Source organism: Rattus rattus, chromosome 2, assembly GCF_011064425.1.
Source record: "Rattus rattus isolate New Zealand chromosome 2, Rrattus_CSIRO_v1, whole genome shotgun sequence".
NCBI classification, from domain to species: Eukaryota; Metazoa; Chordata; class Mammalia; order Rodentia; family Muridae; genus Rattus; species Rattus rattus.
In genome coordinates this window covers 114656146-114679813 of record NC_046155.1, presented here as the reverse complement: position 1 = coordinate 114679813, position 23668 = coordinate 114656146, and the positions used below count along the sequence as shown (strand labels likewise).

Genomic DNA, 23668 nt, shown 5'->3' with positions numbered 1-23668 from the left:
AGTGCAGAACTTAGGATAAAAATTGAGCATTGAGGTCAAAGATCATTACCAAATAAAAAGGCCTTGACAGAAACAAATTAAAATTATAGATATCTATGCTTCAGTAATAGAATATCTCAATCTAAAAGCAAACTCACAGACTTTAAATAAATATTACAATGAAAACATTAAAACCATTTTAATATACAACCTTTGATATGATCAATAGTTTATATTTAAAATCTATTTTAAAATCACAGGTGTGAACATGTACCAGAAGAATCTCACAGAAACATATGTAAAATTTACCTCCAAAGTATCAGGAAAAGTGTGAAAAAAGTATTCTGCAGCAATAAAATTCATCAATTCTTTAACAGCTGTGAAGAGACCTGCATTCTGTCTGGCATCCATGGGCAGAAACATGGATAGTCCTGAAGAATATTAAATAGAGTGAAGGAAGTGTGGTATACCCCATGATCAGCCAAATTAAGTCTTAGCAAGTTAAAGGAACAATTAAATAACCTAAGGTACTTTTATCAACTTCAAAAGGAACTAGAATTCAGTGACAAAAAGAGAAAAATATAAATTTCTATCAATTCCATCTTTAATATATATTAAAGAAGTAATCAAAGAAAATTTTAAAACATAACAAGTCAAAGGGATAGACTGTGACAATTACTGTAGTCAGCAAGTTCATCATTAAAGGTGATTCAATAAAAATAAATATTCAAAATTTAATAGTATTCAAATAAGAATAGTAAATATTTTGAATAAAGTTTTTACCAAGAAAAAAGAGAGGAGGGAGGTGGGGGGAAATCAGGTATAGGAGGGAATGGGGAGAAGTACAGAGGTTCAGGAAATTGAACAAAAGTGTGTAACAATGGCAGATGGGGAACTGAGGGTAGCCACCAGAAAGTTCCAGAAGCCAGAAGAGCAAGAGACTCCTAGGACCCAACAAAGGGGATATAGAACTTTTAGAGACCATATCCAGAGGTTAGGCAGGGCCCCATGATTGAGGGATAGGGCCACGAATCCATCTCCAAATTTTTAACCCTGAGTGGTTCCTGTCTAAAGGAAATAAGGGAATCAAGTGTGAAGCAGAGACTGATAGAAAGGCCATCTAGAGACTGCCCCACCTGAGGATCCAGCCATTATGCAGACAATAAATGCAGACACTATTGCTGATGCCAAGAAGTGCTTAATGACAAGAGCCTGATATAACTGTCTCCTTAAAGACTCTGCCAGAGACTTACCAATTCAGATGTGGGTGCTTACAGCCAACCCTCTGTCTGAGCACAGGGACCCCAATGCATGAGTTAGGGGAAGCTCTGGATGAGCTGAAGGGAATTGCAACCCCATAGGAAGAATATATCAACCAAACAGACACACCCTAGAGCTCCCAGTGACTAAACCACCAACCCAAGAGTACACATGGAGGTACCCATGGCTCCAGCTGCATATGTAGTAGAGGATGGCCTTATCTGACATCAATGAGAGGGAAGGCCCTTGGTCTTGTGAAGGTTTGATGTCCCAGGAGTGGGTGGGTGTGTGGGGAGCACCCTCATGGAAGGAGAGGTAGGGAGATAGGATAGCGAGGTTTCAGAGGGAAAACCGGAAAAGGAGATAACATTTGAAATGTAAATAAATGAAATATCCAATAAAATTATCTAAAAAACAGAAAGAGAAAAGCAAAACCACAAATTAAACCCCAAATTAACAAAATATGAAATATGTTTAGAGAAGAAACAAAACACAGAGCTTTGAATTTTTTTTTTAAATTTAAAACTAATAACCTAATAGGAAATAACTAAAAACCTATAAGTTATATAAGTAAGATATAAAATGTCTATTAAACTGTTGTTACAGTAATCGATAGCCTCTGAGAAAAGGATATTAGCTGGTCCCAAAGACAAGCCATCTCACTATTTACGCATTACAAAGTGTAAGACCATATATATAGAAATAAATAAACAACAAGATACATGAACTCTTCACACTCTTTATACATTTGTGCATATATATGTAAGGAATAATAATAATTAAGTAAGAAAAAAGATATCAGTTTTACAGTAGGGCAGAATGCTATGGTTTGGAGGGAGGGGACATATATGTGCTTAGAGGGATAAAGGGGAATGGAATGATAGTGTAATAATATATTAATTAAAATTTATTAAAAGAATAAACAAAGTTGATGCCACAAAAATGAAGGAACTTGGATTAATATCTATATACCTAAAATTTAAATAATGAGATATGAATTAATTTCTAGAAACATGCAACTTATATATAATTAACTTTTACAAACAGCAGGAAATCAGAGCACATGAGTGACAAATAAGGACTGTAGTTAGTATTTTAAGGCCACCCAGAATAAAATATTTCAGGAAGAGACAGTTCCATGGATAATTTGCTATACATTTGAAGGAAATTTTACTTCTAAAGTGATAAACACTTATAAAGTAATTTTAATAAAGTTATCAAGATCTACATAAAAAAGCAAGAAAAAGGAACCAGAGTAAAATGAATGCTGATGAAAAAACTTGATGAAATTTAAAGTACTGACCAAGTATTTGTAGATCTTATGTTAGTTCATGAAATATGTCAACATTTGGTCAAGCATAGTTTATCTTCACATTAGAGGAAATTTTTAACATAAGTGGGTAATAATTTTTACAGAATTATAGATGCAAAGATAAAAGTCAGAGATCACTCTCCATATACATGGTAAATTTTTCATAATATTCAATACAATTTGCATATCATATTTCAAATCATATATAAAATGGAATATTTGCATTGTGAAAAACACTTTGCATAAGGTTTTATAGAAGGCAAAATAGACACTCCTATCTTATCACTTCTACTGTACATGTTACTGGGAATTCTTTTCAATGTATGAGAACAGGAAAAAAATATGTAAAATTAAGGCACCTGCACTACTTAATTGGGCTTCTGTTTGATTTCTTCTTATTGATCATTTATTCATTTTTATTTTTGTTTTAAGTTTATAATTACATTTCTTCCTTACTTTTTATCTTTCCAAATTCTCTCATGAATCCCTCCTACTCTTATTCAAATCTATGACCTCTTTTTTCTAGTTAAATGTATATACAAAATATTCCTAAAAAACCTTGCTCATTCTGTAGGTTATTCGTATGTTGGTTTTTAGGGAGAAATATTTGGCACTAGATAACCTATTCAAAACTTTTAATATATATTGAAAAACTGATGAACAATAGTAAAACTTAAAATTATAGCTTATGAGCTTCAAAGTTAAATATCCATGTTTAAAGAAAAGCTGGTACAATTTTCATTTCAGTCAAAATATGGAAAAAATTTATTACTTTCTAAGGTATTGAATGTGTCTTTCAAAGCTGAAGATTTATATTTTCACATTTTTAGGATTGGTATACAAATACACATTCATTTAATAACATTTCTTTATTCAAATTAAGAAAAACCTTGAAAAATATTGAAGAGTATTGAATTAAAGAAACATTAGTAACAAAGGACATACCATTTTTTGATTAAACATGATTTGTTCCGTATAAGCCCAGAGAAGAATGAATCCTCTCGGAGGAATATAAGATACTGATATTTCCTATAATGAAATAGACCTCCTTTAACCAGAAAAATTTCTACCTTTAAATGTAATTTTAAACTTCTGTGAGATCTGAACATAGGATTTAGCTCATTCTTAAGATGAAAAACTAATGATCACAAATGATAAATATATTTAAATTTATAAATGCTTTTATGGATATACCTTAAATATTATTACTTTGATTTTAAAATATTAAAGACTTTTATTCTTGGTTTAATGCTGGAAATATGTACAGTTGAAATGGAATTTGAAGAATGAAGTTTAACAAGAATGATTATTCTCTTCACCAGGAAAATATTTTTAGAGTTATTCCACATAATCGACACATTAAGCATCATTCATCCCTTTAAGAAAGAACTGTTTATGGTGTCTATATATTAAAAATATATTACCAGTGAAATAAAAATGTGAAAATATACAAAGGAAAGTCTTCAAGATTAAACTGGGTCAAATCTTTACAAACATTGGTAGAGGGACTAGAAAGCTAGCTTATGAGTAAGGGCATATGCAAATTAAGCACAACTGAATTCACATTCCAGTACCCATATGATAGCTCACAACTGTCCAGAACTCCAGCTCTAGCATATCCAACATTCTTTGAGCCTCCTCTATGAACACTGTATACAGGTAGTACTCACACATCCATTTAGGCAATGTATCTATATACATGCATTTATGAATAAGCTTATATACAATATCACACAGAGACACACAGACACACACACAGACACACACACAAACACACACACATAATCAGTTAATTAAAAATAATACTAAAAATTTAAGGGTTTTTGTGAGGGGTTGGATGAAGGAAAAAAAGAAAGAAATAATATAATTATAATTTCAAGCAAAAAACAGATAAAGAACACCATTAAAATGTTTTCAAGAGTTTGCAAGATTTTTCACTATGTACATATACACTTCCTATATTTCTAATATATATATCAACATATTACTATTGTTATAAAAATATACTACAAATTGTAAATATATATTATATAATATAATCATATGTATTTTCTTAAATATTTAGATACAGGTGTGCAAATTTTGTAAATATTGAATAAAGGGATGTTGTAAGTACAACATATTAACTGAATGGCATGAAAACACCATGATCAGCATTTTTGATTTATGTATGACAGTTTAGTATACCATACTTAAGTATATTGCTGTCGTATTGGAAATAAATCTTTTTGTAAAAATAGCAAGATTTTTCAGTGATTGTTTTTCTTTTCAGGTAATGGATGCTCTCCTTATATGTTTCCTTAATGAAATTACTGATTGTTTCTCAGGTGAAAAGCATGCATTTTTTTCTCACATATTTAGTACTTTGTATTTGGAATTCCTTTTCCTTCCTAAATCTTTCAAACTGAATTAAGCAAGTAATTACTGGGACATTCCACTATAAATAAGTCTGGAAGGTGCATGATCATAAGCCACTTACCAAGATACAGTTCATCATTCAAAAATAAACATGAATTTAAAAATAAGAAAATGAAGCTTTTCCAAATCAAAGACTTACAGATGTTCACCTTATCTATAATGAATTACAGGAAGCCTCCAGATGAGTTAAAAACACCAGTCTTGCTTTTCAAAATTTACTGGTCTTGTTCTCTTTTATCTTAAATGTGGACATCCTCCTGAGTACAAAGGCTCTGAGAACACAGCCATTAATTGGACAAAATGCCCAGAGGTAATTTAGGTAGATGATTATTTCCAGACAACTGGTAAAAAATGGGCCTAATTAAAATTCAGGAGTAAACACAGAGTGGGGGAACAGAAAAAGTGTCACCTGAGTAACCTGAAAGTGTTGGAATGATGATGGATATAATGAGTCACTGCAAGAAACACACAGTAATCCCATCATCTAAAGTATGTGTCTGGCATGTGCAGGAAGCTGAGGACAATATCTTGTATGGTTTTAACATCTCACATCAAGCAGATAGTCAATTTCTTTTTCTATGTCTTCTCCTCTAGTTTTTCACATTTAAAAGAATTATGTCAAAAGGTAAATTATGGATCACACTCAAATATATCTTTAAAAATACAAAAACGTTGTAGTCTGCTATCCATAAAATCTTATGGGTTAGGAATATTAGTTTTTATGTCAGTTTTTACAATGTTGGACACTGGCATGTGAAACATCCTCAGATCTGATGTTCTCAGTTATATATGAATAATAGAAGTTTCAGTAAACCCCATAGTATTATTTGAGTATTTAGTATAGAAGTTGCATACAACCAGGAAGTAAGAATTCATGTTATATTACCAGTTCTTTCTTCAGAGAAGAACCTAGAATTTTTAAATTTTTGTTTCATTTGTAAGATTGTTAAAACATTATATTAATTTACTTTGACTTTACATTTTATTTAGCTTATCTCTTGATTTTCTTTTCTTCCCTGCATTTAGTTCATAATGATACTTAGAAGTGGATTGTGGGAGAAATTTGGGAGTTTGGAATTTTGAGCCATAAAAAGCTATAGGATTCTGTAATCATGGGAAACTCCAGTGAAAGTTAAGAAGATCAGAGTACCCACTGATAAGTGGCTATTAGCCCACATGTTTGAATTACCCTAGATGCAAAGAACATGAAACTCAAAGAAGGATGACCAAATGTGGAACTAGAATACCCTTGGGAGGAATAGGAAGCAAAAGTTTAAAACAGAGCCACCCCATTAGAGCCTGCCCATACATTGGGCTATATACAGCCACCCAATTAGACAAGATGGATGCAGACCGACAGCAGCTGGATGTAGATCGCTCCTGAGAGACACAGCCAGAATACAGCAAATAACAGAGGCGAATGCCAGCAGTAAACCATTGAATGGAGAACGGGACCCCCATTGAAGGAATCAGCGAATGGACTGGAAGAGCTTGAAGAGGCTCGAGACCCCATATGAACAACAATGCCAAGCAACCACAGCTTCCCAGGGACTAAGCCACTACCTAAAGACTATACATGGACTGACCCTGGACTCTGACCTCATAGGTAGCAATGAATATCCTAGTAAAGTCACCAGTGGAAGGGGAAGCTTTTGGTCCTGCTAAGACTGAACCCCCAGTGAACGTGATTGTTGGGGGGAGGACGGCAATGGGTGGAGGACGGAGAGGGGAACACCCAGAAAGAATGGGAGGGGGAGGGGCTAGGGGGATGTTGGCCCAGAAACTGGGAAGGGGAATAACAGTCGAAATGTACATAAGAAATACTCAAATACTCAAGTTAATAAAGATAAAAAAAAAAAGATCAGAGTACCAAAGGAAATATGGGCATTAGATGTCCATTTCAAAAGATTTTAGAAGAAAAGACAATATATATGTGACACATTTAACTGGTATTTATACGGATTTTTTTTTTGATTCCCTGGTTGTGTCCATGCTTACTAAACACTACAGTGAGAGAGGAATCAAAAGAAATGGATTAAGTTGTTTAATTGGGAAAGTATTAATACCATATATCATTCAGGCTGGACATGGTTATTTTTCTATTGTACCTACTGGGTTTATAATGAGATTTTAAATTAACAACATGTAACTTGTAAAGTAAAAAACATGAGAAATGTTAAAATTGTGGAGAATGGTAGAGAGGAAAAAAACTAAATTTTCTTTTTGTTTGTTTTTTTTGTTTGTATAGTTTTAAATAATGAGGTTAATGTATTTGACTTTCATGATATATGATTGTGTTTGCTATAAAATTTCTTTTGGTTTATCACTTATTCACTATACATTCTACTTACTACCATGTTCCAGTCGCTTGCTACCACAGTCCTTTCCCCATTTCCCCTTTTCTTCTTTGAGCACTTGGCACACACCTTGGCACTTCAATTTCTGCTAGGCTAAGTGCTTCCTCTCCCACTGAGGACAGACAAGGTAGCACAGCTAGAACAACATATATATATGTAAAGGTAACTGTTTTTAGCATTAGCATAACGAAGAAGAAATCTCAACCTTTGCATAGATTCAATAGGGAAGTTGACAGAAAGTAAAATCCTACTTCTCAGATGTTGCAGATTATAGACATTCAGATTTATTCAAAACGAGGGTAAAATCAGTGAGAATGCCACTAAAAGGTTCCCTGCTCCAAATTATCATATTGCAAGTATTCCCTTGAGTTCCATAACTAATATCCGTAGAAGTCACTTTGTCTATAAGATGAGGCCAGGTTATATCTCAGATTCCTAGAATAATCCCAATCTATCAACCACATGAGGTTAACATTATGGCTATGAAAAATATCAGTTTGGAGCAGTGAAAGATTACATCAAGGTTCAATAAAGTCAACAATTTTAGGCAATGAAATTCAGAATTGCATTCATTCATGGTGGCCTTGGAGTCCTTAGTTCTAGAATGTGAAGATAAAGACCAATTTAGAGTGGAGACTCTAAAAAATAGGAGATGCTAAGGCAATGAGATGTATACCTAGGAAACCTCTATCTACAATGGTCATCCAAGAGAGGTAACATTTGTTCCAAGCAGCACACACAGAATGGTGAAAATATGCAAGCCTCACAGAGTTGAAAAGATGCCACTAAAATGCTTCCGATATAGACATAGAGCCAAAACGTTTGGGATTCACCTCTTTAGGTCTTGAGTTTTCATTGGTCTAGTCTTTCAATGTTTTCTTCCCCTTTCTTCTTTTGGAATGTGAATAGTTATTCTGAACTACTGTGTATAGGAAATATACAATTTTCAGGTTTTCATATTTAAGGTTATCAGCTTTAGAAGAGACTTAGAATGCTTTTAAATATATTAATTGTTAAGATTTGAAGAATTCTTATACATGTACTAAATGTATTTAGTATGGAGATGAGAATTATAACCAGATACCAAACCTTACCACAACTATCCACAAAGCTCTAAGGTGAAAACTGTGCTCCAAATCAATTGATACATTTGCACTATCACTCAGATTAGCCAAAGAGATTCTCAGGTGTATGAGCAGAAATCAAACACTTAGGAGTGACATGACAAGGATTTCTATAGTTGTTCAACTAACTAATTCAGTTATACAAAGCCAGATTGCAAAATAAAATATCCATAGACTTTGGAAACAAAAAAGGATATCCATGCCATATTACCTAGTTTATATTTATAGATACCTTTGTGCCCTACAAGTCACACTAGCATATACCACTTCTCCCTGTGAAGAACTTAGAGCTTATGATTCTCATGAGTATGATTTTTCTGAATGGAAGATGCACACTGAAATATGCTTCCGCAGCCATCATTGGCTGAAGTATGTAAAACATCTTTGCTTTTAAATATACAGAAACAGATGGAAGTTACAGTAGGCAACTTACCTAGACTATATTGGCCAAAGGATTTAAAATTGATCCAACTGTGTTTAATAAGACACTAAATTCTGACATCCTGACCTTATATTATAGCTTTCCCAGGACCATATTCTTATTAAACAAATGATCTCTTCATAGTTTCTAAAACTAAAAGAAATTTTATAAAAGAGGCCACTAAACAAGTGCTGCAAGAGTTACAGATCATTGGCAACAACAAGTCAGCTTAAGAACGCCTGAATGTATGCATCAGAGTTTACAAATACTGGTTACTATTTGAAAGGAAGAAAAGGGAGCCTGTTTCAGAGTATGATTTCTGCCATCCTTCATCTACCAATGTCAAAGACTAAGATATATACTTGAAAGTCAATTATTTCTATCTCTGGATACCTTCTTTTTCAGGAATACCTGGGCCTTTCTCTTTACACCAATTTAAAATTGGACACAAATCTCCTAATATGGACAGAGATAAAGAAAAGACATTTCAATCTTTAAAACAGTTCTGACTTGGGCTACAGTTCTAGCACATTCAGATCTCTAAAATTCTTTTCATCTATTCACAATGAAGCAAAAGGCATTACAAAAGAGGTTATAACTCAAAATTTAGAGTCATGATAATGAACTAAAATACACCTCTCCAAACAACTGGATCCTGGTGAACAGAATGGCTATGATAACTGTCTAATGCCTGCCTGACCCTGTTCCAGACCTTATGCCTGGACCATGCTATATTCTGTCATCAGTTCTGCTAACCTCTTGCCTGATGATGACTCAGAATTATTCATCCATTTTAGTCATGCGATGAAAGATGAAATTAGGTATGTGGGGAAAATCCAGGTACCTCAGCCAAGAGAAAATATTTGGTTGATCTTACCTAGATTCCTAGATTGTGAAAATGTCTATCAACGTAGACATGGGCAACGGATAGCCTTCTATTACCATATGTTTCCAAGATAGGTTCTACAGAGAAACAGCTTCTCCACTACAAGGGAGGATAATAAAAACAGAATCAAAAATCTTGGTCTTCCTAGAGGCTAATTTGCTTCTACTACAAATTGCTATTTTCCACTGCTCAGGACATCAAAGATATAACTTCCTAGAAGCAAGTAGTAGCTGAGTCACTGATAGCCCTTGGACAATTGGCCCTAAGATCCGTGATGCCTACTGATACTCTGGTGGCATAACTTGATCTAATATTGGAGAAAACAGACAGCTCAAGCCCACAGGTTGATGGGAGACAACAGAGGGAAAGATCATTATCTAAAAGACAGTAGGCAGGATTCTTGTAACTGAATTCATTGGTAATTCATTTGAGGGCTATCTGCAAAACATTCTGGGTTTTTTAGACCTAGGTGTGGTCCACAAACATTCCAGGTTTCTTAGAACGAGGTATACTATACATAGACTGGAAAACCTGTCATGGAAAGTTTCAGCCCAGATGCCAGTTTTGTGCTCAACTAAATTCAAAACAGAGACCCAGGTAAGAGTATGAATGAAAGGACAACACCTCAGAAAACTCTGGAAAATGAGTTCATGGAGATTCGGGTTATTAGGAAAGGATTTGATATCTGCTAGGCTTTTTACATATGTTATTTTCAGATGTGTAGAAGCATGTTCCACATGGAATTACAAGAGGCCAAATGCTTTCAACTAGGCATTTCCTCTTGTTCTGATGTCTACTGCTACTTTGCCTTGAAGTTTAACTATTCTGGACAAAAGAAATTATGACTGAGCCCTGAGAGTATTGGACTAACGGTTTGACTAAATTTGTATCTCTAGGTGTTTTCCAAACTAAGAAGCTCCATTTATGCATCCTGGAACACATTCTGTCCAGACACAGTATTATAATAAATAGAAATGAAAATGCAGTTTAATATGGGTATTATACTACAGAGAAGGGGGTAGGGGAGAGGGAGAGAGAGAGAAAAAGAGAGAGAGTGACATAGAGAGAGAGAGAGACAGAGAGAAAGAGACAGAGAAGGAGAAAGAGGTAGAGGAAGGAGGAGGAGGAGGAAGAATATCTATAGTGTCTGTCCTCATTTCACTCTTAGTTGGAGCAGGCCTAGACACCTCAAGATACACAGAAATATCATGGAGAAACATTTTACAAACATAAGTATATAGTTTAATTAGGATGTAGATGATTTGAACGTTTTATTTCTGAATTAAAAACATTTTATTCCTTTAGTAGTCAACAGTTTTATTTACTTTAGGCCCTGGGTTCGGTCCCCAAAAATAGTCTTACAAATATGGAGACATTTAGACTTCATTCTCATGAGATGCGATGTATGGTAGTTTGGCTATGCTTGGCCCAGGTAGTGGTATGATTTGGAAGTGTGGCTTTGATGGAGGAAGTGTGGATGAGGGTTTTAAGACCCTCATCCTATCTGCCCTCAGATGAAGCTGTTGAATTCTCAGCTCTTCTGGAGTCACATCTGACTGGAGGCTGCCATGTTTCTGCCTTCATGATAAAGGACTGAACCTTTGAATTTGTAAGTCAGCCCCAATTAAATTTTGCCCTTATAAGAGTTTCCTCAGTCATGGTTTCTGTTTATAGCATTAAAACTCTTACTAAGACAATGAGGATGATATATGGCTTTGAAAATACCTATTGTTTGAATGATAATAAGTCATGAAAAAAATTTAAAAAGTCGTGCAGTGCTTGTCAAAAAACTAAAAGCAAAAGGAAGAGACAAAGACATAAATCAGATAATTGATACCTCTCTCTGTTTCCTTGGTCTTCCTGGCTAAGTTCTCTGGTATCATCACTGCCTGAGGTTTTAATTCTCATCCTGATATGATTAATATTAGGAGATTGCATCTTACACTATATGGCCAATTATTAATTAATTCAGTAAAATTAATGGTTGTTAGAGGGTTGTGAATCCATGATTTGACTTAATCACTAAGATGAATGGGGAGTCTAACAATCCGATAGAGCTTAGACTCCCGAACAACTCCGTGAAGGAAGTCCCATTCAGCCACAAAACTTGACATGTTAACAGAACCCCATGGCTAAAAGAAAGCAAACACTTAATTTATCAAAGTCCATAGTTCTGGGAAAGCCTCTAAATTGACTAGACTTGCTTTTTTTGCTTCTCTAGTTCTGTTTCTGGCTATTTTGTTCTTTGAACGAAAAAAAGTATGTTTATCCAGGATATGATTTTTGTACTGAAAAGCTCACCTTGAGACAGGTGCAGGGAACAGTAGGAACCTGGAAAAACAGTGTAGTCTCTGCTGACTAAAAAGACTTTCTATTGGTTTAAAATTGTGTTCAAGGAGTATTCTCTGGTAGATATTGCAAAGTAGCATAAGTCTTGAGTGACCAGGATGAAGGATTATGAGTTAAAGACATGTTCTTGGTTTTCAGATCATCAGGTGCTTGGCAGAATTGTCTTGGAAACCAAATCAGCTGAGATACTATAGTGACCTGTAGATAAGGGTAATGGTAATCGGGTATGTAAGACTTTCTGGTAGAAGTAAGGAGCAACAATCAAAGCTCCTGGTTTGAGATTTCATCCACAAAACCCTCTGAGTAAAATGAATTTCTATATAGGAGGTGGGAGGTTTAACAAATGTGGGACTCTGTGACACATCTGTAATAACATTTTTACTCATTATAGTTTGGGACTCTTTGGTGGAATAACTCTTCTATTTCATTCACACTCCAGTAAGTAATCCCTTAACAGTTGTTATAGAATCATATCAATAAAATCATTGACCCGCAATGTTGCATTTGAGTTGAATCCTTGCTTGCATCTGTTACTGGTTCATTAGCTGATGAAAAGATGTTTGAAAAATTAAGCCAGATGCAGAAATACAAATATAATGTGTTCATTTGAATGTGTGGGATCTAGCAAAAAAATAAGTACATAGAGAAGGAGGGAATACCAGATTAGTTGTGTGGGAAAAAGAAGTGGGTAAATATGACCCTGCGTGAAAATGTCTTAATCTCATTACTGTGTATGGTTGATATTCAGTAATAACATTTTTACAAAATGAAATCTCATATTTTCATTTTCTACCACTTAAATATATAAAGGAAAGGTTTGTTGCTATACAGCAAAAGTAATTTTTAAAGGGTAAACAGATTTTGTTGAAGAATTTGAATAATTGGAATGTCAAATTTATTTTCTTAGTTTCTTTCTCATGAAACGTAATTATCAACTCATTATTCACCCAGTAAGATTGTAATATTACTCTGACACCAATCTTACTAGCTGAGCATGGTCTCTGTATATTCCTGTACGTATTCTTTTCATGAAACTTCCCAGACATTCCTTTTATTGCAGCTTATTTCTTTTCTTTTATACTACCAAATCCTTCAATTTTTCATAAATTATACCAACACAGTATTACTATTTTTGTTTTGTAGTGCTTAGATTACAGAATAAGAATTTTCATACTGATCTAATTTATTTTTTATATGTTAAAATGTATGGTTTTAGGGAAAAAGCAATGAGGCTGAAATACATTTCTGTAACCATAATTTAGGGACCACACCATAGGTGGTGGCAGCTAATGAAATCATTTGGGACACCATTCTTAGTTCCTTTGGTGACATTCCTTATGCTCAGATGAATCTCTTCTCTTTTTAAGTCCTCTTGGCAAAATATTTGACCCACAATAAAGGAATTCCTAGAGGAATCTATTTGGATGCCTCAAAGCTCCGTGCTGATGAAATCGTTATTTTTCTCAGAGCCGATCTCTGACCTCACATTTTCCTGTAACCTGGCCACTTCAGGAAAAAACAGCTGAGGAAGAAGAAAGATTGTGTTGCTACCAAGTGTACAGAGGCTGCATCATGGCCAGTATTGCAAGGAGTAGATGCCTCATTCCCTTTAAGTTTACTAAGGACTGTTCTTGCTGTGTGTCTTTGGTCAAGAGAAATATCAGAATGTATTTAACTGACAATATTATGGTTGTGGCAAATAACAAAACAGAACACATACAGTAAGTACAGGAATGGAGAAATTGTACACTTTATTCCTCAGTTTTCTGCAGGTAATTGAGGGTTCATCCAAATAACTGTCGGTAAAACTATGATGGTTCACCAATGTTATTAAACCAAGACTATATTCTTTCTCACATGCATTTTGAATGTAGGGTGAATGATTCTATTCTATACATTAATAAAAATTGTGTGTGATTCACTTTTTATATTTAGTATTACTTTAATGAAATAATTCATTAATTTTTAATTCTTTTTCTGTGTTCAAGTTCCATTTTGTGCTTACTTCAGCTGAAGAATGTGCTATCCTGTTAAGTGCAGGGCTAAGATCTTTTAATAAAATAACATTATCTTTCGAAGAGAATGACATCTGTCTAATTTCATTTGCATGCTTTGGTTAAATATATTTTTTAAAATTATGTATATTTTGACTTTATAGAAAACTAAGGATATGTAATACCATTCTCCTAAAAACAATAAAAATCACTTTGGAATCTGGCCCTTAATAAAAACAATGCATAGTAATATTATTTTTAAGGAACAACACTGAAAAATACACATAAACACTTAAAATTAGTTCAAGATATTTTTTTATAAAACGTTTTCTTGAATTAAATTTTTGCTCAATTTCTCACATCATCATCATTGAATTTATAGCCTTAAAAATCATTTTTTCTTATAGAATTGAGCCATATTTTAGGAATCTGTATTTATAGATTAAAATAGGACCAAATAAAATACTACCAACATAAGAATGTTACTTAGCCTTTAGGACTGAAAAAATTACCTTCCCATAAAGATTCTCCTAAACATAAGCAACAAAATTGTGTAATATACTTATAGCATGAAGCATGCACATAATGTATTAATTGAGTTTTATAACTAAAACTTCCAGAAAGATTTAAAATAAGAACCTGCAGATAGATATCCAAGTGACGTTTCAGTTTTACTTTTGCTTTAATTGCAAAAGAGGTATATATTCAGTTCAAAAATTTAAAATATAACATAAGAAAAAGTTTATTATGGCTGTGCAGTTATTTCACCTTTGTACTGTAATTAGATATATCTAGAAGTATAACATACAGCATACATGAATATGTCCGTGGGGAATTCTATTCACTCTAATGGTAAGAATTCTCACTTTCATCAATTTGTTCTGACCAATGACAGGATATAGGAAGATTCAAAGATACTGAAGATAAATATTCCAGAGATCAGGAACATTAAATAGATGTGTATAAACAAATGCCTGTTTTAATTCAGATCCTATATTCTTCCAATTCATATGTAAATGAAGAGTATCAATTCAAAAGTGAGGGTAGTATTTGTACAGTTGTGAAGGCCTTTACTAGCAACTGCATCATGATTTCTGCATTTTCACATCACCAGATGATCTCCTGGCGGTAAGGTAATACTTTGTTCTTCCTTGATTTTCAGTAAAGTTATTAGGATTTCATCCCTCCCTTACAATCTGTGTGATACAATGATAAGTATGTTACCTATTTACTTTGTTTCTTTTTATTTTGAAGAATTATATGATTAAATTATATATATTAGATATTTATTTTCAATGTGAAGTGATATGACCCATGTATATTGTATGTAATATGTCTGTTATGTTTCTAACAGTATTCATTGTCTCTGGTTGCTATGCATCAGTTATTATCACAGTAGAAATGAATGTTTGTTCCACTTCTGATTACCACTCACCCAAGATCACCCGGGTGCTGTTCATCCCCTTCAGGGCAGAGAAGAAGAAATATGGATGTAAGAAACCGAACAACAGTGACAGAGTTTATTTTTCTAGGATTTCCAGGCTCCTCCTCACTACAGCTCCCATTGTTTATGATTTTTCTCACTGTGTATTTGCTTTCTCTCATGGGAAACACCCTCATTATTTTCCTTATTCTTATGGATTCCACACTACAGACACCCATGTACATCTTCTTAGGAAACCTGTCATTCCTGGAGATCTGGTACACTACAGCCACTGTTCCTAAGTTGCTGGCTACATGTGTCACAAAGGTTGTCACCATTCCTGTTGCAGGCTGCATCACTCAGTACTACTTTTTCTTTTCTCTGGGAGCAACTGAGTGCATCTTGCTGGCTGTTATGGCTTATGACCGGCATGTGGCTGTATGCCGTCCTCTACATTACTCACTTCTCATGAGTATTCACATTTGCCTGAGGTTTGCAGCTGCATCATGGATTGGAGGCTTCATTGCCCCTCTGCTACCTACCATACTCATCTCTCAGTTAAATTTTTGTGGCCCACAGAAAATCAACCATTTCTTTTGTGACTCTGACCCCATCTTTAAACTCTCCTGCTCAGACACATTCTTAGTGGAGGCCTTGGGTTACACGTGCACCTCTGTGGTGATTCTCAGTTCATTCCTTCTCACAATGAGCTCCTATGGTAACATTGTGGTCACAATAATCAGGCTGTCCTCCCGGGAAGCAAGGAAGAAAACATTCTCAACTTGTGCCTCCCATCTCACAGTCGTGACCATGTACTATGGCACCATAATCTTTGCCTATGTCCGACCTCCAGCCAAGTACAACTTTACAATCGGCAAAGTGGTCTCAGTGTTCTACTGTGTGATCACCCCTTTAGTCAACCCTCTCATATATACCTTGAGAAACAAAGATGTGATGAAAGCTTTCCAGAAATTTCTATCTCAAAAGAGGTTTTTATCGGGCAAAACCACGCATGGAGTTTGAGAAAGCAACAACTACACTCTGGAGGGTGGTCTCAGGCACATTTCATCATGGTAAAAATTTGAATTTAGTTTTAAAAATGATTCTGACATGATCACTTATGTATACTTCATAGTTTGCTTTGAATGCTACTGAAAAATCATTTTATAGCTATTCTAGTGTATAATATTTAGTATAACAACAAAATGATAGATTAAACAATGAAAACTATTTGCCAATAAGATTTCCCACAAATGTTTGTTCCAAATTAATAGTTTTAAAGAAAGCCTAGTCCAAAATGTTTGTAATAAAGGAAGCAGTGTATGTCCGTGTAAGAGTCTAATGGAAACCTAATCAAAAGACTTCAAAAATAAATTTGTGCAATAAATATTCCTATGCAACTTTTAAAGTTTTACAATTATTTGTTAACAAAGATGTAGCTACATAACTTTTTTAAACAAACACGTTTTTTCTGGATATGTAAAATTGTAAAGAAATTAATAAGAATTAGCATATTAGAAATGGCATCATGATTAAAACATTTTAAAAGGCTTGAAATGAGATAATATAAGAATTGGGTTTCTAACATGCTTAGATAACTATGACTTTAAATTAAATGGTACGCACCTACAGTTTTAACTTCTAAGGATACTGACCCAGAAACATAATTATTCTATGCAACATAGTAAGCTCTTCTCTTAAGAATAAAGAAAAATCACAAGGCACTGAAAGTTTTCCATTGCTTCATAATGGAAATTAAGAATCTTTATTATTTTATTTATTTTAGTGCTTTTTAAGAACAAAGAGATAGCAAGGAAGAGTAAATCACAAATATCTTTCTGGTGAGTGTTTATCGGGTTGTCTCTATAGTGCTTCTATGTGTGAGAGTGACTGCCATTAGAAAGAACTTAGAGAATCCACAGTACAATCATGGACACAGAATGAGAATCTGTAGTACAACAAATCACCAGATGACTGCTACTCAAAGTGAATCTTGAGAGCCACTGTATGGCATAATTAAGAGACTATAATAAAATAAGAGATTTATTCCATGCTTGAATTTTTTTCATCTTTTATTAAATTGGTATTTTATTTACATTTCAAAAATTTTTTTCTTGAATTCCACTAAGAAATATTTCTGGAATATATAAAAAATTAAGAATAATTATTTTGGGAATAGGAATGGGTGGGAAGGGAATACCCTTAAAAAGAAAGAGGAGGGGAGGAATAGGTGGTTTATGGACAGGAAACTGGGAAAGGGAATAATATTTGAAATGTAAATAAAAAATATCCAATAAAAAATAATAGTTATTTTTGCTTCATGAAATTAGTTTATTCACTAAAATTTTCATACAGTTGTATGATAGTCTGGTCTCACTAAACCCTTCCTATATGCCTTATCACCAAAAAAGTGCTCTGTGCTGAAAAATTCCCCACCCCACTTTTATGTCTTCCTGTTTTATGACCATGTTTATCAAGGGACATTTTTGGATATGGATGTAGAGCTATCCACTGGATCATGGATCAATGGCTACAAAATTGAAGACAATGACTCTCACTTTCCTTACAACCTTCAGCTGTTTATAACTTCTCTGGGAAGTTTCAGTCCTCATGAGCCCACATCATATTATGAATATGCTTAGAGTATGCCTTGAAGATGCATACTCTAACCAAGCTTCTCTGACCAAGACTCAGGGCTTCATGGATCTTTCTTTAATGTAAATATTTAGGAGCTGCTTTGACAAGTCTACTTAGCAAAATAAAAATACTATATTCACACATAGTACCTATTTTCTCTCCAGTCATGTGTTTTTGATCAGTTATCAGTTGGCGGGAACCGTTCACACCTGTGGAGCCTTTATGCCCTAACCCAGGGTAATGCTAGGACAGTGAGATGGGAGGGGTGGATGGGTGGAGGAGGTCCCCATAGGAACTACTTTGAAAGGGTTTGTGGAAGGAAAATGGAAAAAACATCTGAAATGTAAATAAAAAAAAAGAAAAAAAAGAACTTTTTCTCAGTTAAACAGGGAATGAACTATTGGACCCAGCCTTTATACTATAGGAGTAATGCTAGGACAGTGAGATGGGGAGTGGGGGGAAGGGTGGAAGAGGGTGGTAGTGGGTTTGTGGAAAAAAAGAACATCTGGTGTAACATAAAGTTACCAATAAAAAAGTATAAGGGGTGAACTTGCCAGCTCTATGTTGAGTTGGTCTCAGATGCGAACAGATTCCTTCAATCCTGTTTCATTCAGTGGGCAATTCTGCTATTGGTTGTGCCCAGTGATATTTTAATACATCTTGACTTGAAAATTTTTATTTAAGTATGCAAAATCTATATCTTGTAAATAACATAAACAGCACTTCCCTAGTTTGTATATTTAAAGCTTGAGATATATATATTTCTAAGGTTTTTTTCAAAATAATGTTTATATAAGTATGATATTTAGGTCAAAAAGTACCACAGTATATTCAAAAATTAAATTTTCCACAAAAATCTATCAAAGTTATATAGAAATAATCTCAATAATACATTCTGAACTGATAAAAAGGTATTCCGGGATGACAATCCATTTATAGTCATTTTTTTTCATTTCATTGATGATAATAATTTATTTCTATAATCAGAATCAGTGGAGGATTTTTAACTATGTCTTGAACTGTAGGTTTTAAAGCTTTCTCCAAAATGTTTAAATTTCTCCAATTTTTGTAACTTACTCAAAATCAGTGTTTCCATCAATATATTTGGATAATACACTTGGTTTTGGCATGTTGCATTTTTAACTTCTGTAATTACATAACTTAATGGAAAATGCTAAAATTTCTTAGAAGCCCTTTGATCTAATCACTGTATTTTGTTTTGACACACCCTATACAAGCAAAACAGGTGAAATGTGGTCATTTGCAATTTGTACATATTTAACTCCATAATTAAAATCCTTTTAAATATTTCATTTGATTAACAAAATATCATACTATTGTGTTCCTTTGGAAAAATCATTAATACAAATGTTTTTGTGTTTATATTTTTGTGCAGCATTCATGTATTGAATTTTCATTTAAACATATTCTACATATTCCAATATTGCCATTATATTAGTGAAGTGTGAATTGTGAACTACAAAAGATAAAAATCTTAAACCAATTATTCCCATCAACCTTAAGAAAAATAAAACCATCTTTCTTTTTGTGTTTAAATATAAATCCTGAGAATTCATAACTTACGTGTGTGTGTGTGTGTGTGTGTGTGTGTGTGTGTGTGTGTGTGTAAGACATAATATACATGAGAGGGGGGATGATTTTCAAAAATCCATTGCTCGTCTAAAAGAATTAAAATTCCAATAAGAGGCCAAAAGGGGGGCTCAATTGGAAAGAATATTTTCTTACAAGCATGAGGATCTGTGTCTAGATGCCTGGCACTCATGTAAAATTCCGGACCTGGACATATATGCTATCATCCCAGACTGGAGAGTAGAGGGTAGACAGGGATAGAAATATTCTAAGGTGAGCTGAGCAACAACAGTCTTAATTGTGTCTTTTCTGCTTCATAATTACAGGTAAAACGTGACCCCATGCCTTTCCTGCTATCAGGAATCCATATACTCAAAACATGAAACCAAATAAGCCTTGGTTTCCTTAAGGTTTGTGGATTGTGTTTTGTTGTCGTAATTGAGGATCAGCCTTTTCCATGGTGATCTGATAGGATGCATGGGACTTTTTCTATCTTCCTGTATCTGTTGAGATCTGTTTTGTGACCAAATATATGATCAATTTTGGAGTAGTTACCATGAGGTGCAGAGAAGAAGGTGTATCCTTTTGTTTTAGGGTGGAATGTTCTTTAAATACCTATTAAGTTCATTTGCTTCATGACTTCTGTTAGTTTCTCTATGTCTCTTTTTAATTTCTGTTTCCATGATCTTCTGTCCATTGATGAGAGTGGGGTGTTCAAATCTCCTACTATTAATGTGTGAGGTACAATGTGTGATTTTGAGCTTTAGTAAGTTTTTTTTTTAAATGTAGGTGCCCTTGCATTTGGAGCATAGATATTTAGGATTGAGGGTTCGTTCATCTTTGTGGATTTTTCCACTAATGAATATGAAGTGTCCGTTCTTCTACTATTTGATCCCTTTTGGTTTAAAGTTAATTTTATTTGATATTTGTATGACTACTCCAGCTTGCTTCTTTGGGCCCATTGCTAGAAAAGTTGTTTTCCAGCAATTTGCTCTGAGGTAATATCTATCTTTGATGCTGAGATGAGTTTCCTTTATGCAGCAAAAGGCTGAATCCTCTTTACATAGCCAGTCTGTTAGTCTGTCTTTTCATTGGGGAATTGAATCCATTGATGTTAAGAGATATTAAGGATTAGTTATTTTCATTGTTAGGGGTGGAATTATGTTTGTCTGTCTTTCTTTTCTTGGCTTTGTTGCAAGGAGGTTACTTTCTTGCTTTGCATGATTGTCTTTTCATTATTTAATCCATAGTCCCTCTCTTGAAACCCTGTTGACTGACTGAGCCTGCTTGGTCAGAAATGCCCAACAATAGGGTAAAGGAACCTGAAGAGACCAACTCCAGTAGATAGACATGTCATTTTCCCCATAAGATTTTATAAAAAAAATAAGGTACATGTGAAAAATTGGATGAGTTTTAGGTCAAAGACAAAGTAGTCAAGGAATAAACAAGGCATTAAGAAAGGTCTCATGATTACTATATTCAGTCTTAGCAAGACCCTTCGAGATACTAAGACCACATTCTTCAGCTGTATTCATCTTGAACTTTCTTCCTTGTCTTATTCCAATGTCAAATTCTTGTCTGAGCCTACTACCCTGTCCTAGTTGATTGACAAATTCTTGCAGATATTCTTGATGGGAGCAGAACTCTCAACACATTTCAGCAGGGTCATCTCCCTTGGAGTCCTTAGAGCCTCTGGTGTCAGATCTCTGCCTTTAGTGGTTCCTCCCATCCTCTACTCCATAGTACTGCATATTTCCATCCATTCTCCTGGCTCTCTAGGGCTTATCTTTTCTCTCTCCTCATGCCTGCTGATCCTGTCCCCTATTTACTTTCTCCATCTACTCTCCTACAGGTCCCTTTCTTCCTTTTGCTTCCATGATAATTTTGTTTCCTTTTCTAGGTAGGACTAAAGTTAACTTCCTTCCTGTTAAGCTTCACTAAGTCTGTGAACTTTACCATGGGTATTCTGAACCTTTTAGCTAATATCCACTTATTAGTGAGTATATACTACCCTTGCGTCTGCAACCTTCCACTAAGATGATATTTCTAGTTCCATCTATTTAGCTAAAATTCATGATATTCTGTTTTCTTTTCTTTTCTTTTCATTGTTCAAAGTTCATTTGATGTTTCCATTGGCATGACATTTGAGTAGTTAGTTCCATCATCTATATGCAGACCTTATACTTCACATAATATTTCAATGTATACTACAGACACATATAATACATAAAATATCCTATAGAACATTTATGCACAAGATATGGATAATGAAATTACACACTGGAGCCAGGTTATGAATACCTGAGAACTCATTAGCCTAGGCATGTTTGGTGAGGGCGCAGAGCACAGTAATGAAGCAGGCTCACAGGGTAATCAAAGTCTGCACACAGTTGGCAGTGTGTCTCGGAGACAGTGGGACTGTCACACTAACTTGGTTACCATTATACAAGTACCATTTAGCTGAGGGAACTGAGATTTTAGCCAGACTACCTTTAAACAGTTGTACTAACCACAGTTCAGATGAGAAGTGTGGGGTCTCCATAGAAGACTTTCACTGTAATGCTATATCCTGGACTGTGAAGTGTAGGAAACTGGGAAGTCTTTAGAACTACAGAAGGGATCTCTACTCTTTTTCAGGTGGGCTTCTTCCTTAGGAGTCAGTATCACTTTCACAACATCTGAGATTCCATTTTGTTCCCAGATATGTGGAACACTGAGGAAGACATCTTCATTGATTATATATAGACCATTATCGTGGTGGAAATGAGATGCAACCACCTAAGGTTCTTCATCACATGCTCAGCCAAGTCTGTCACAGAGCGGTCAATGGCCCATGATGTGTAACCTTTCAGCTCGATGACCTCATATTCACTGTAAACCACCTTGTAAACATCATTCCACTTTTCTGTTTCTCTATCAGTGCTCATTTCTGGGTTCAGAGACTTCAGGGAGATGCCAGCAATATTCACACAACTACACTTTAGTGCACTGGAGTCACCACACTCTCTCAGGACCCACTAATGTTAGCTCAGTGGGCGAACACTCAGCCTTTCTCAGGAAACAATGTTTAGCTGAATCCAGATTGCAACCACTTCCAATAACTCAGCTTTTGGGAAAACATTAATATTCTAAGCTATGTAGGTCCAGATATCCACTAGATTTGAGGCATTAAACAGCTTGCAGTATGAACTCTAGTTCACAATGTTGGTAATGATGAACTTTAAGATCTTCATCTTTTACTGGACAAAACTGAGTCGGCTATCTCCCTCTTACTGACAGGCCTGTGCTGTGGTAATGACTAGTTTGGAGTTTGCAGTCTTTGCAGAGGTTGCAGTTTTGTCTTTGCTAAAGACAATTTTTTTGTGTTTTTAAGGAAAATGCTGCCATGCTGAAGATCCATCATCACTCCCATTAGCTTGTCTTCCAGAACACCAACAATGGCAAGCTCATCTGTCAAGTCCTTTACTAAGATACTGAGGGCATAACCACGCTAACATCATCAACTTGAATAACTATAATCTTATTCTGGTAGAATTGTTCTTCCTTAAGAAGATTAACATACAGCTGGTCCTTGAGTATTGCCATCTTTGACTTTGAATCTTTTGGGACCGATAGTGGACAATGAGGGACGACAGGCGAGCAGCAGCAGTGTGGCATGGGCTCGGCGACAGTGGCTCCAGCACCGGTCATGGTGTTTTATCATAGCATTCAAAACCCTAAGACAGACACTTACCAAATAAATTCAGTTAATACTACATACTCCAATACAAATAAAAAGAAGAAATTTCCTGCTGATAAGGGTTCATGGTCTACTGAGAAAGCCAAAATCCTCCCAAAAAATATGGAATGTTATCAAGTCTTTGTTTATATAAAATGAACTTAAAATATCCTGAAGAAGTGGCAATTTAGATTCTTAGC

General features: G+C 34.7%; 1 protein-coding gene and 1 pseudogene across 1 annotated transcript; one reads left to right on the top strand and one right to left on the bottom strand.

Moving 5' to 3' along the window:
• The first annotated feature begins 15586 nt into the window (after nt 1–15586).
• On the top strand, nt 15587–16546 carry LOC116894248 (olfactory receptor 6F1-like). Its single transcript, XM_032895954.1, has one exon. The coding sequence runs from the start codon at nt 15587–15589 to the stop codon at nt 16544–16546; it is 960 nt and encodes a 319-aa protein (XP_032751845.1).
• Nucleotides 16547–22312: 5766 nt separating this feature from the next.
• Nucleotides 22313–23335, bottom strand: LOC116893219 (annotated as a pseudogene).
• Nucleotides 23336–23668: the final 333 nt, after the last annotated feature.

Excerpts from the sequence above, each read along its gene's own strand:
- LOC116894248 (XM_032895954.1), top strand. The coding sequence starts at position 15,587 with ATGGATGTAAGAAACCGAACAACAGTGACAGAGTTTATTTTTCTAGGA.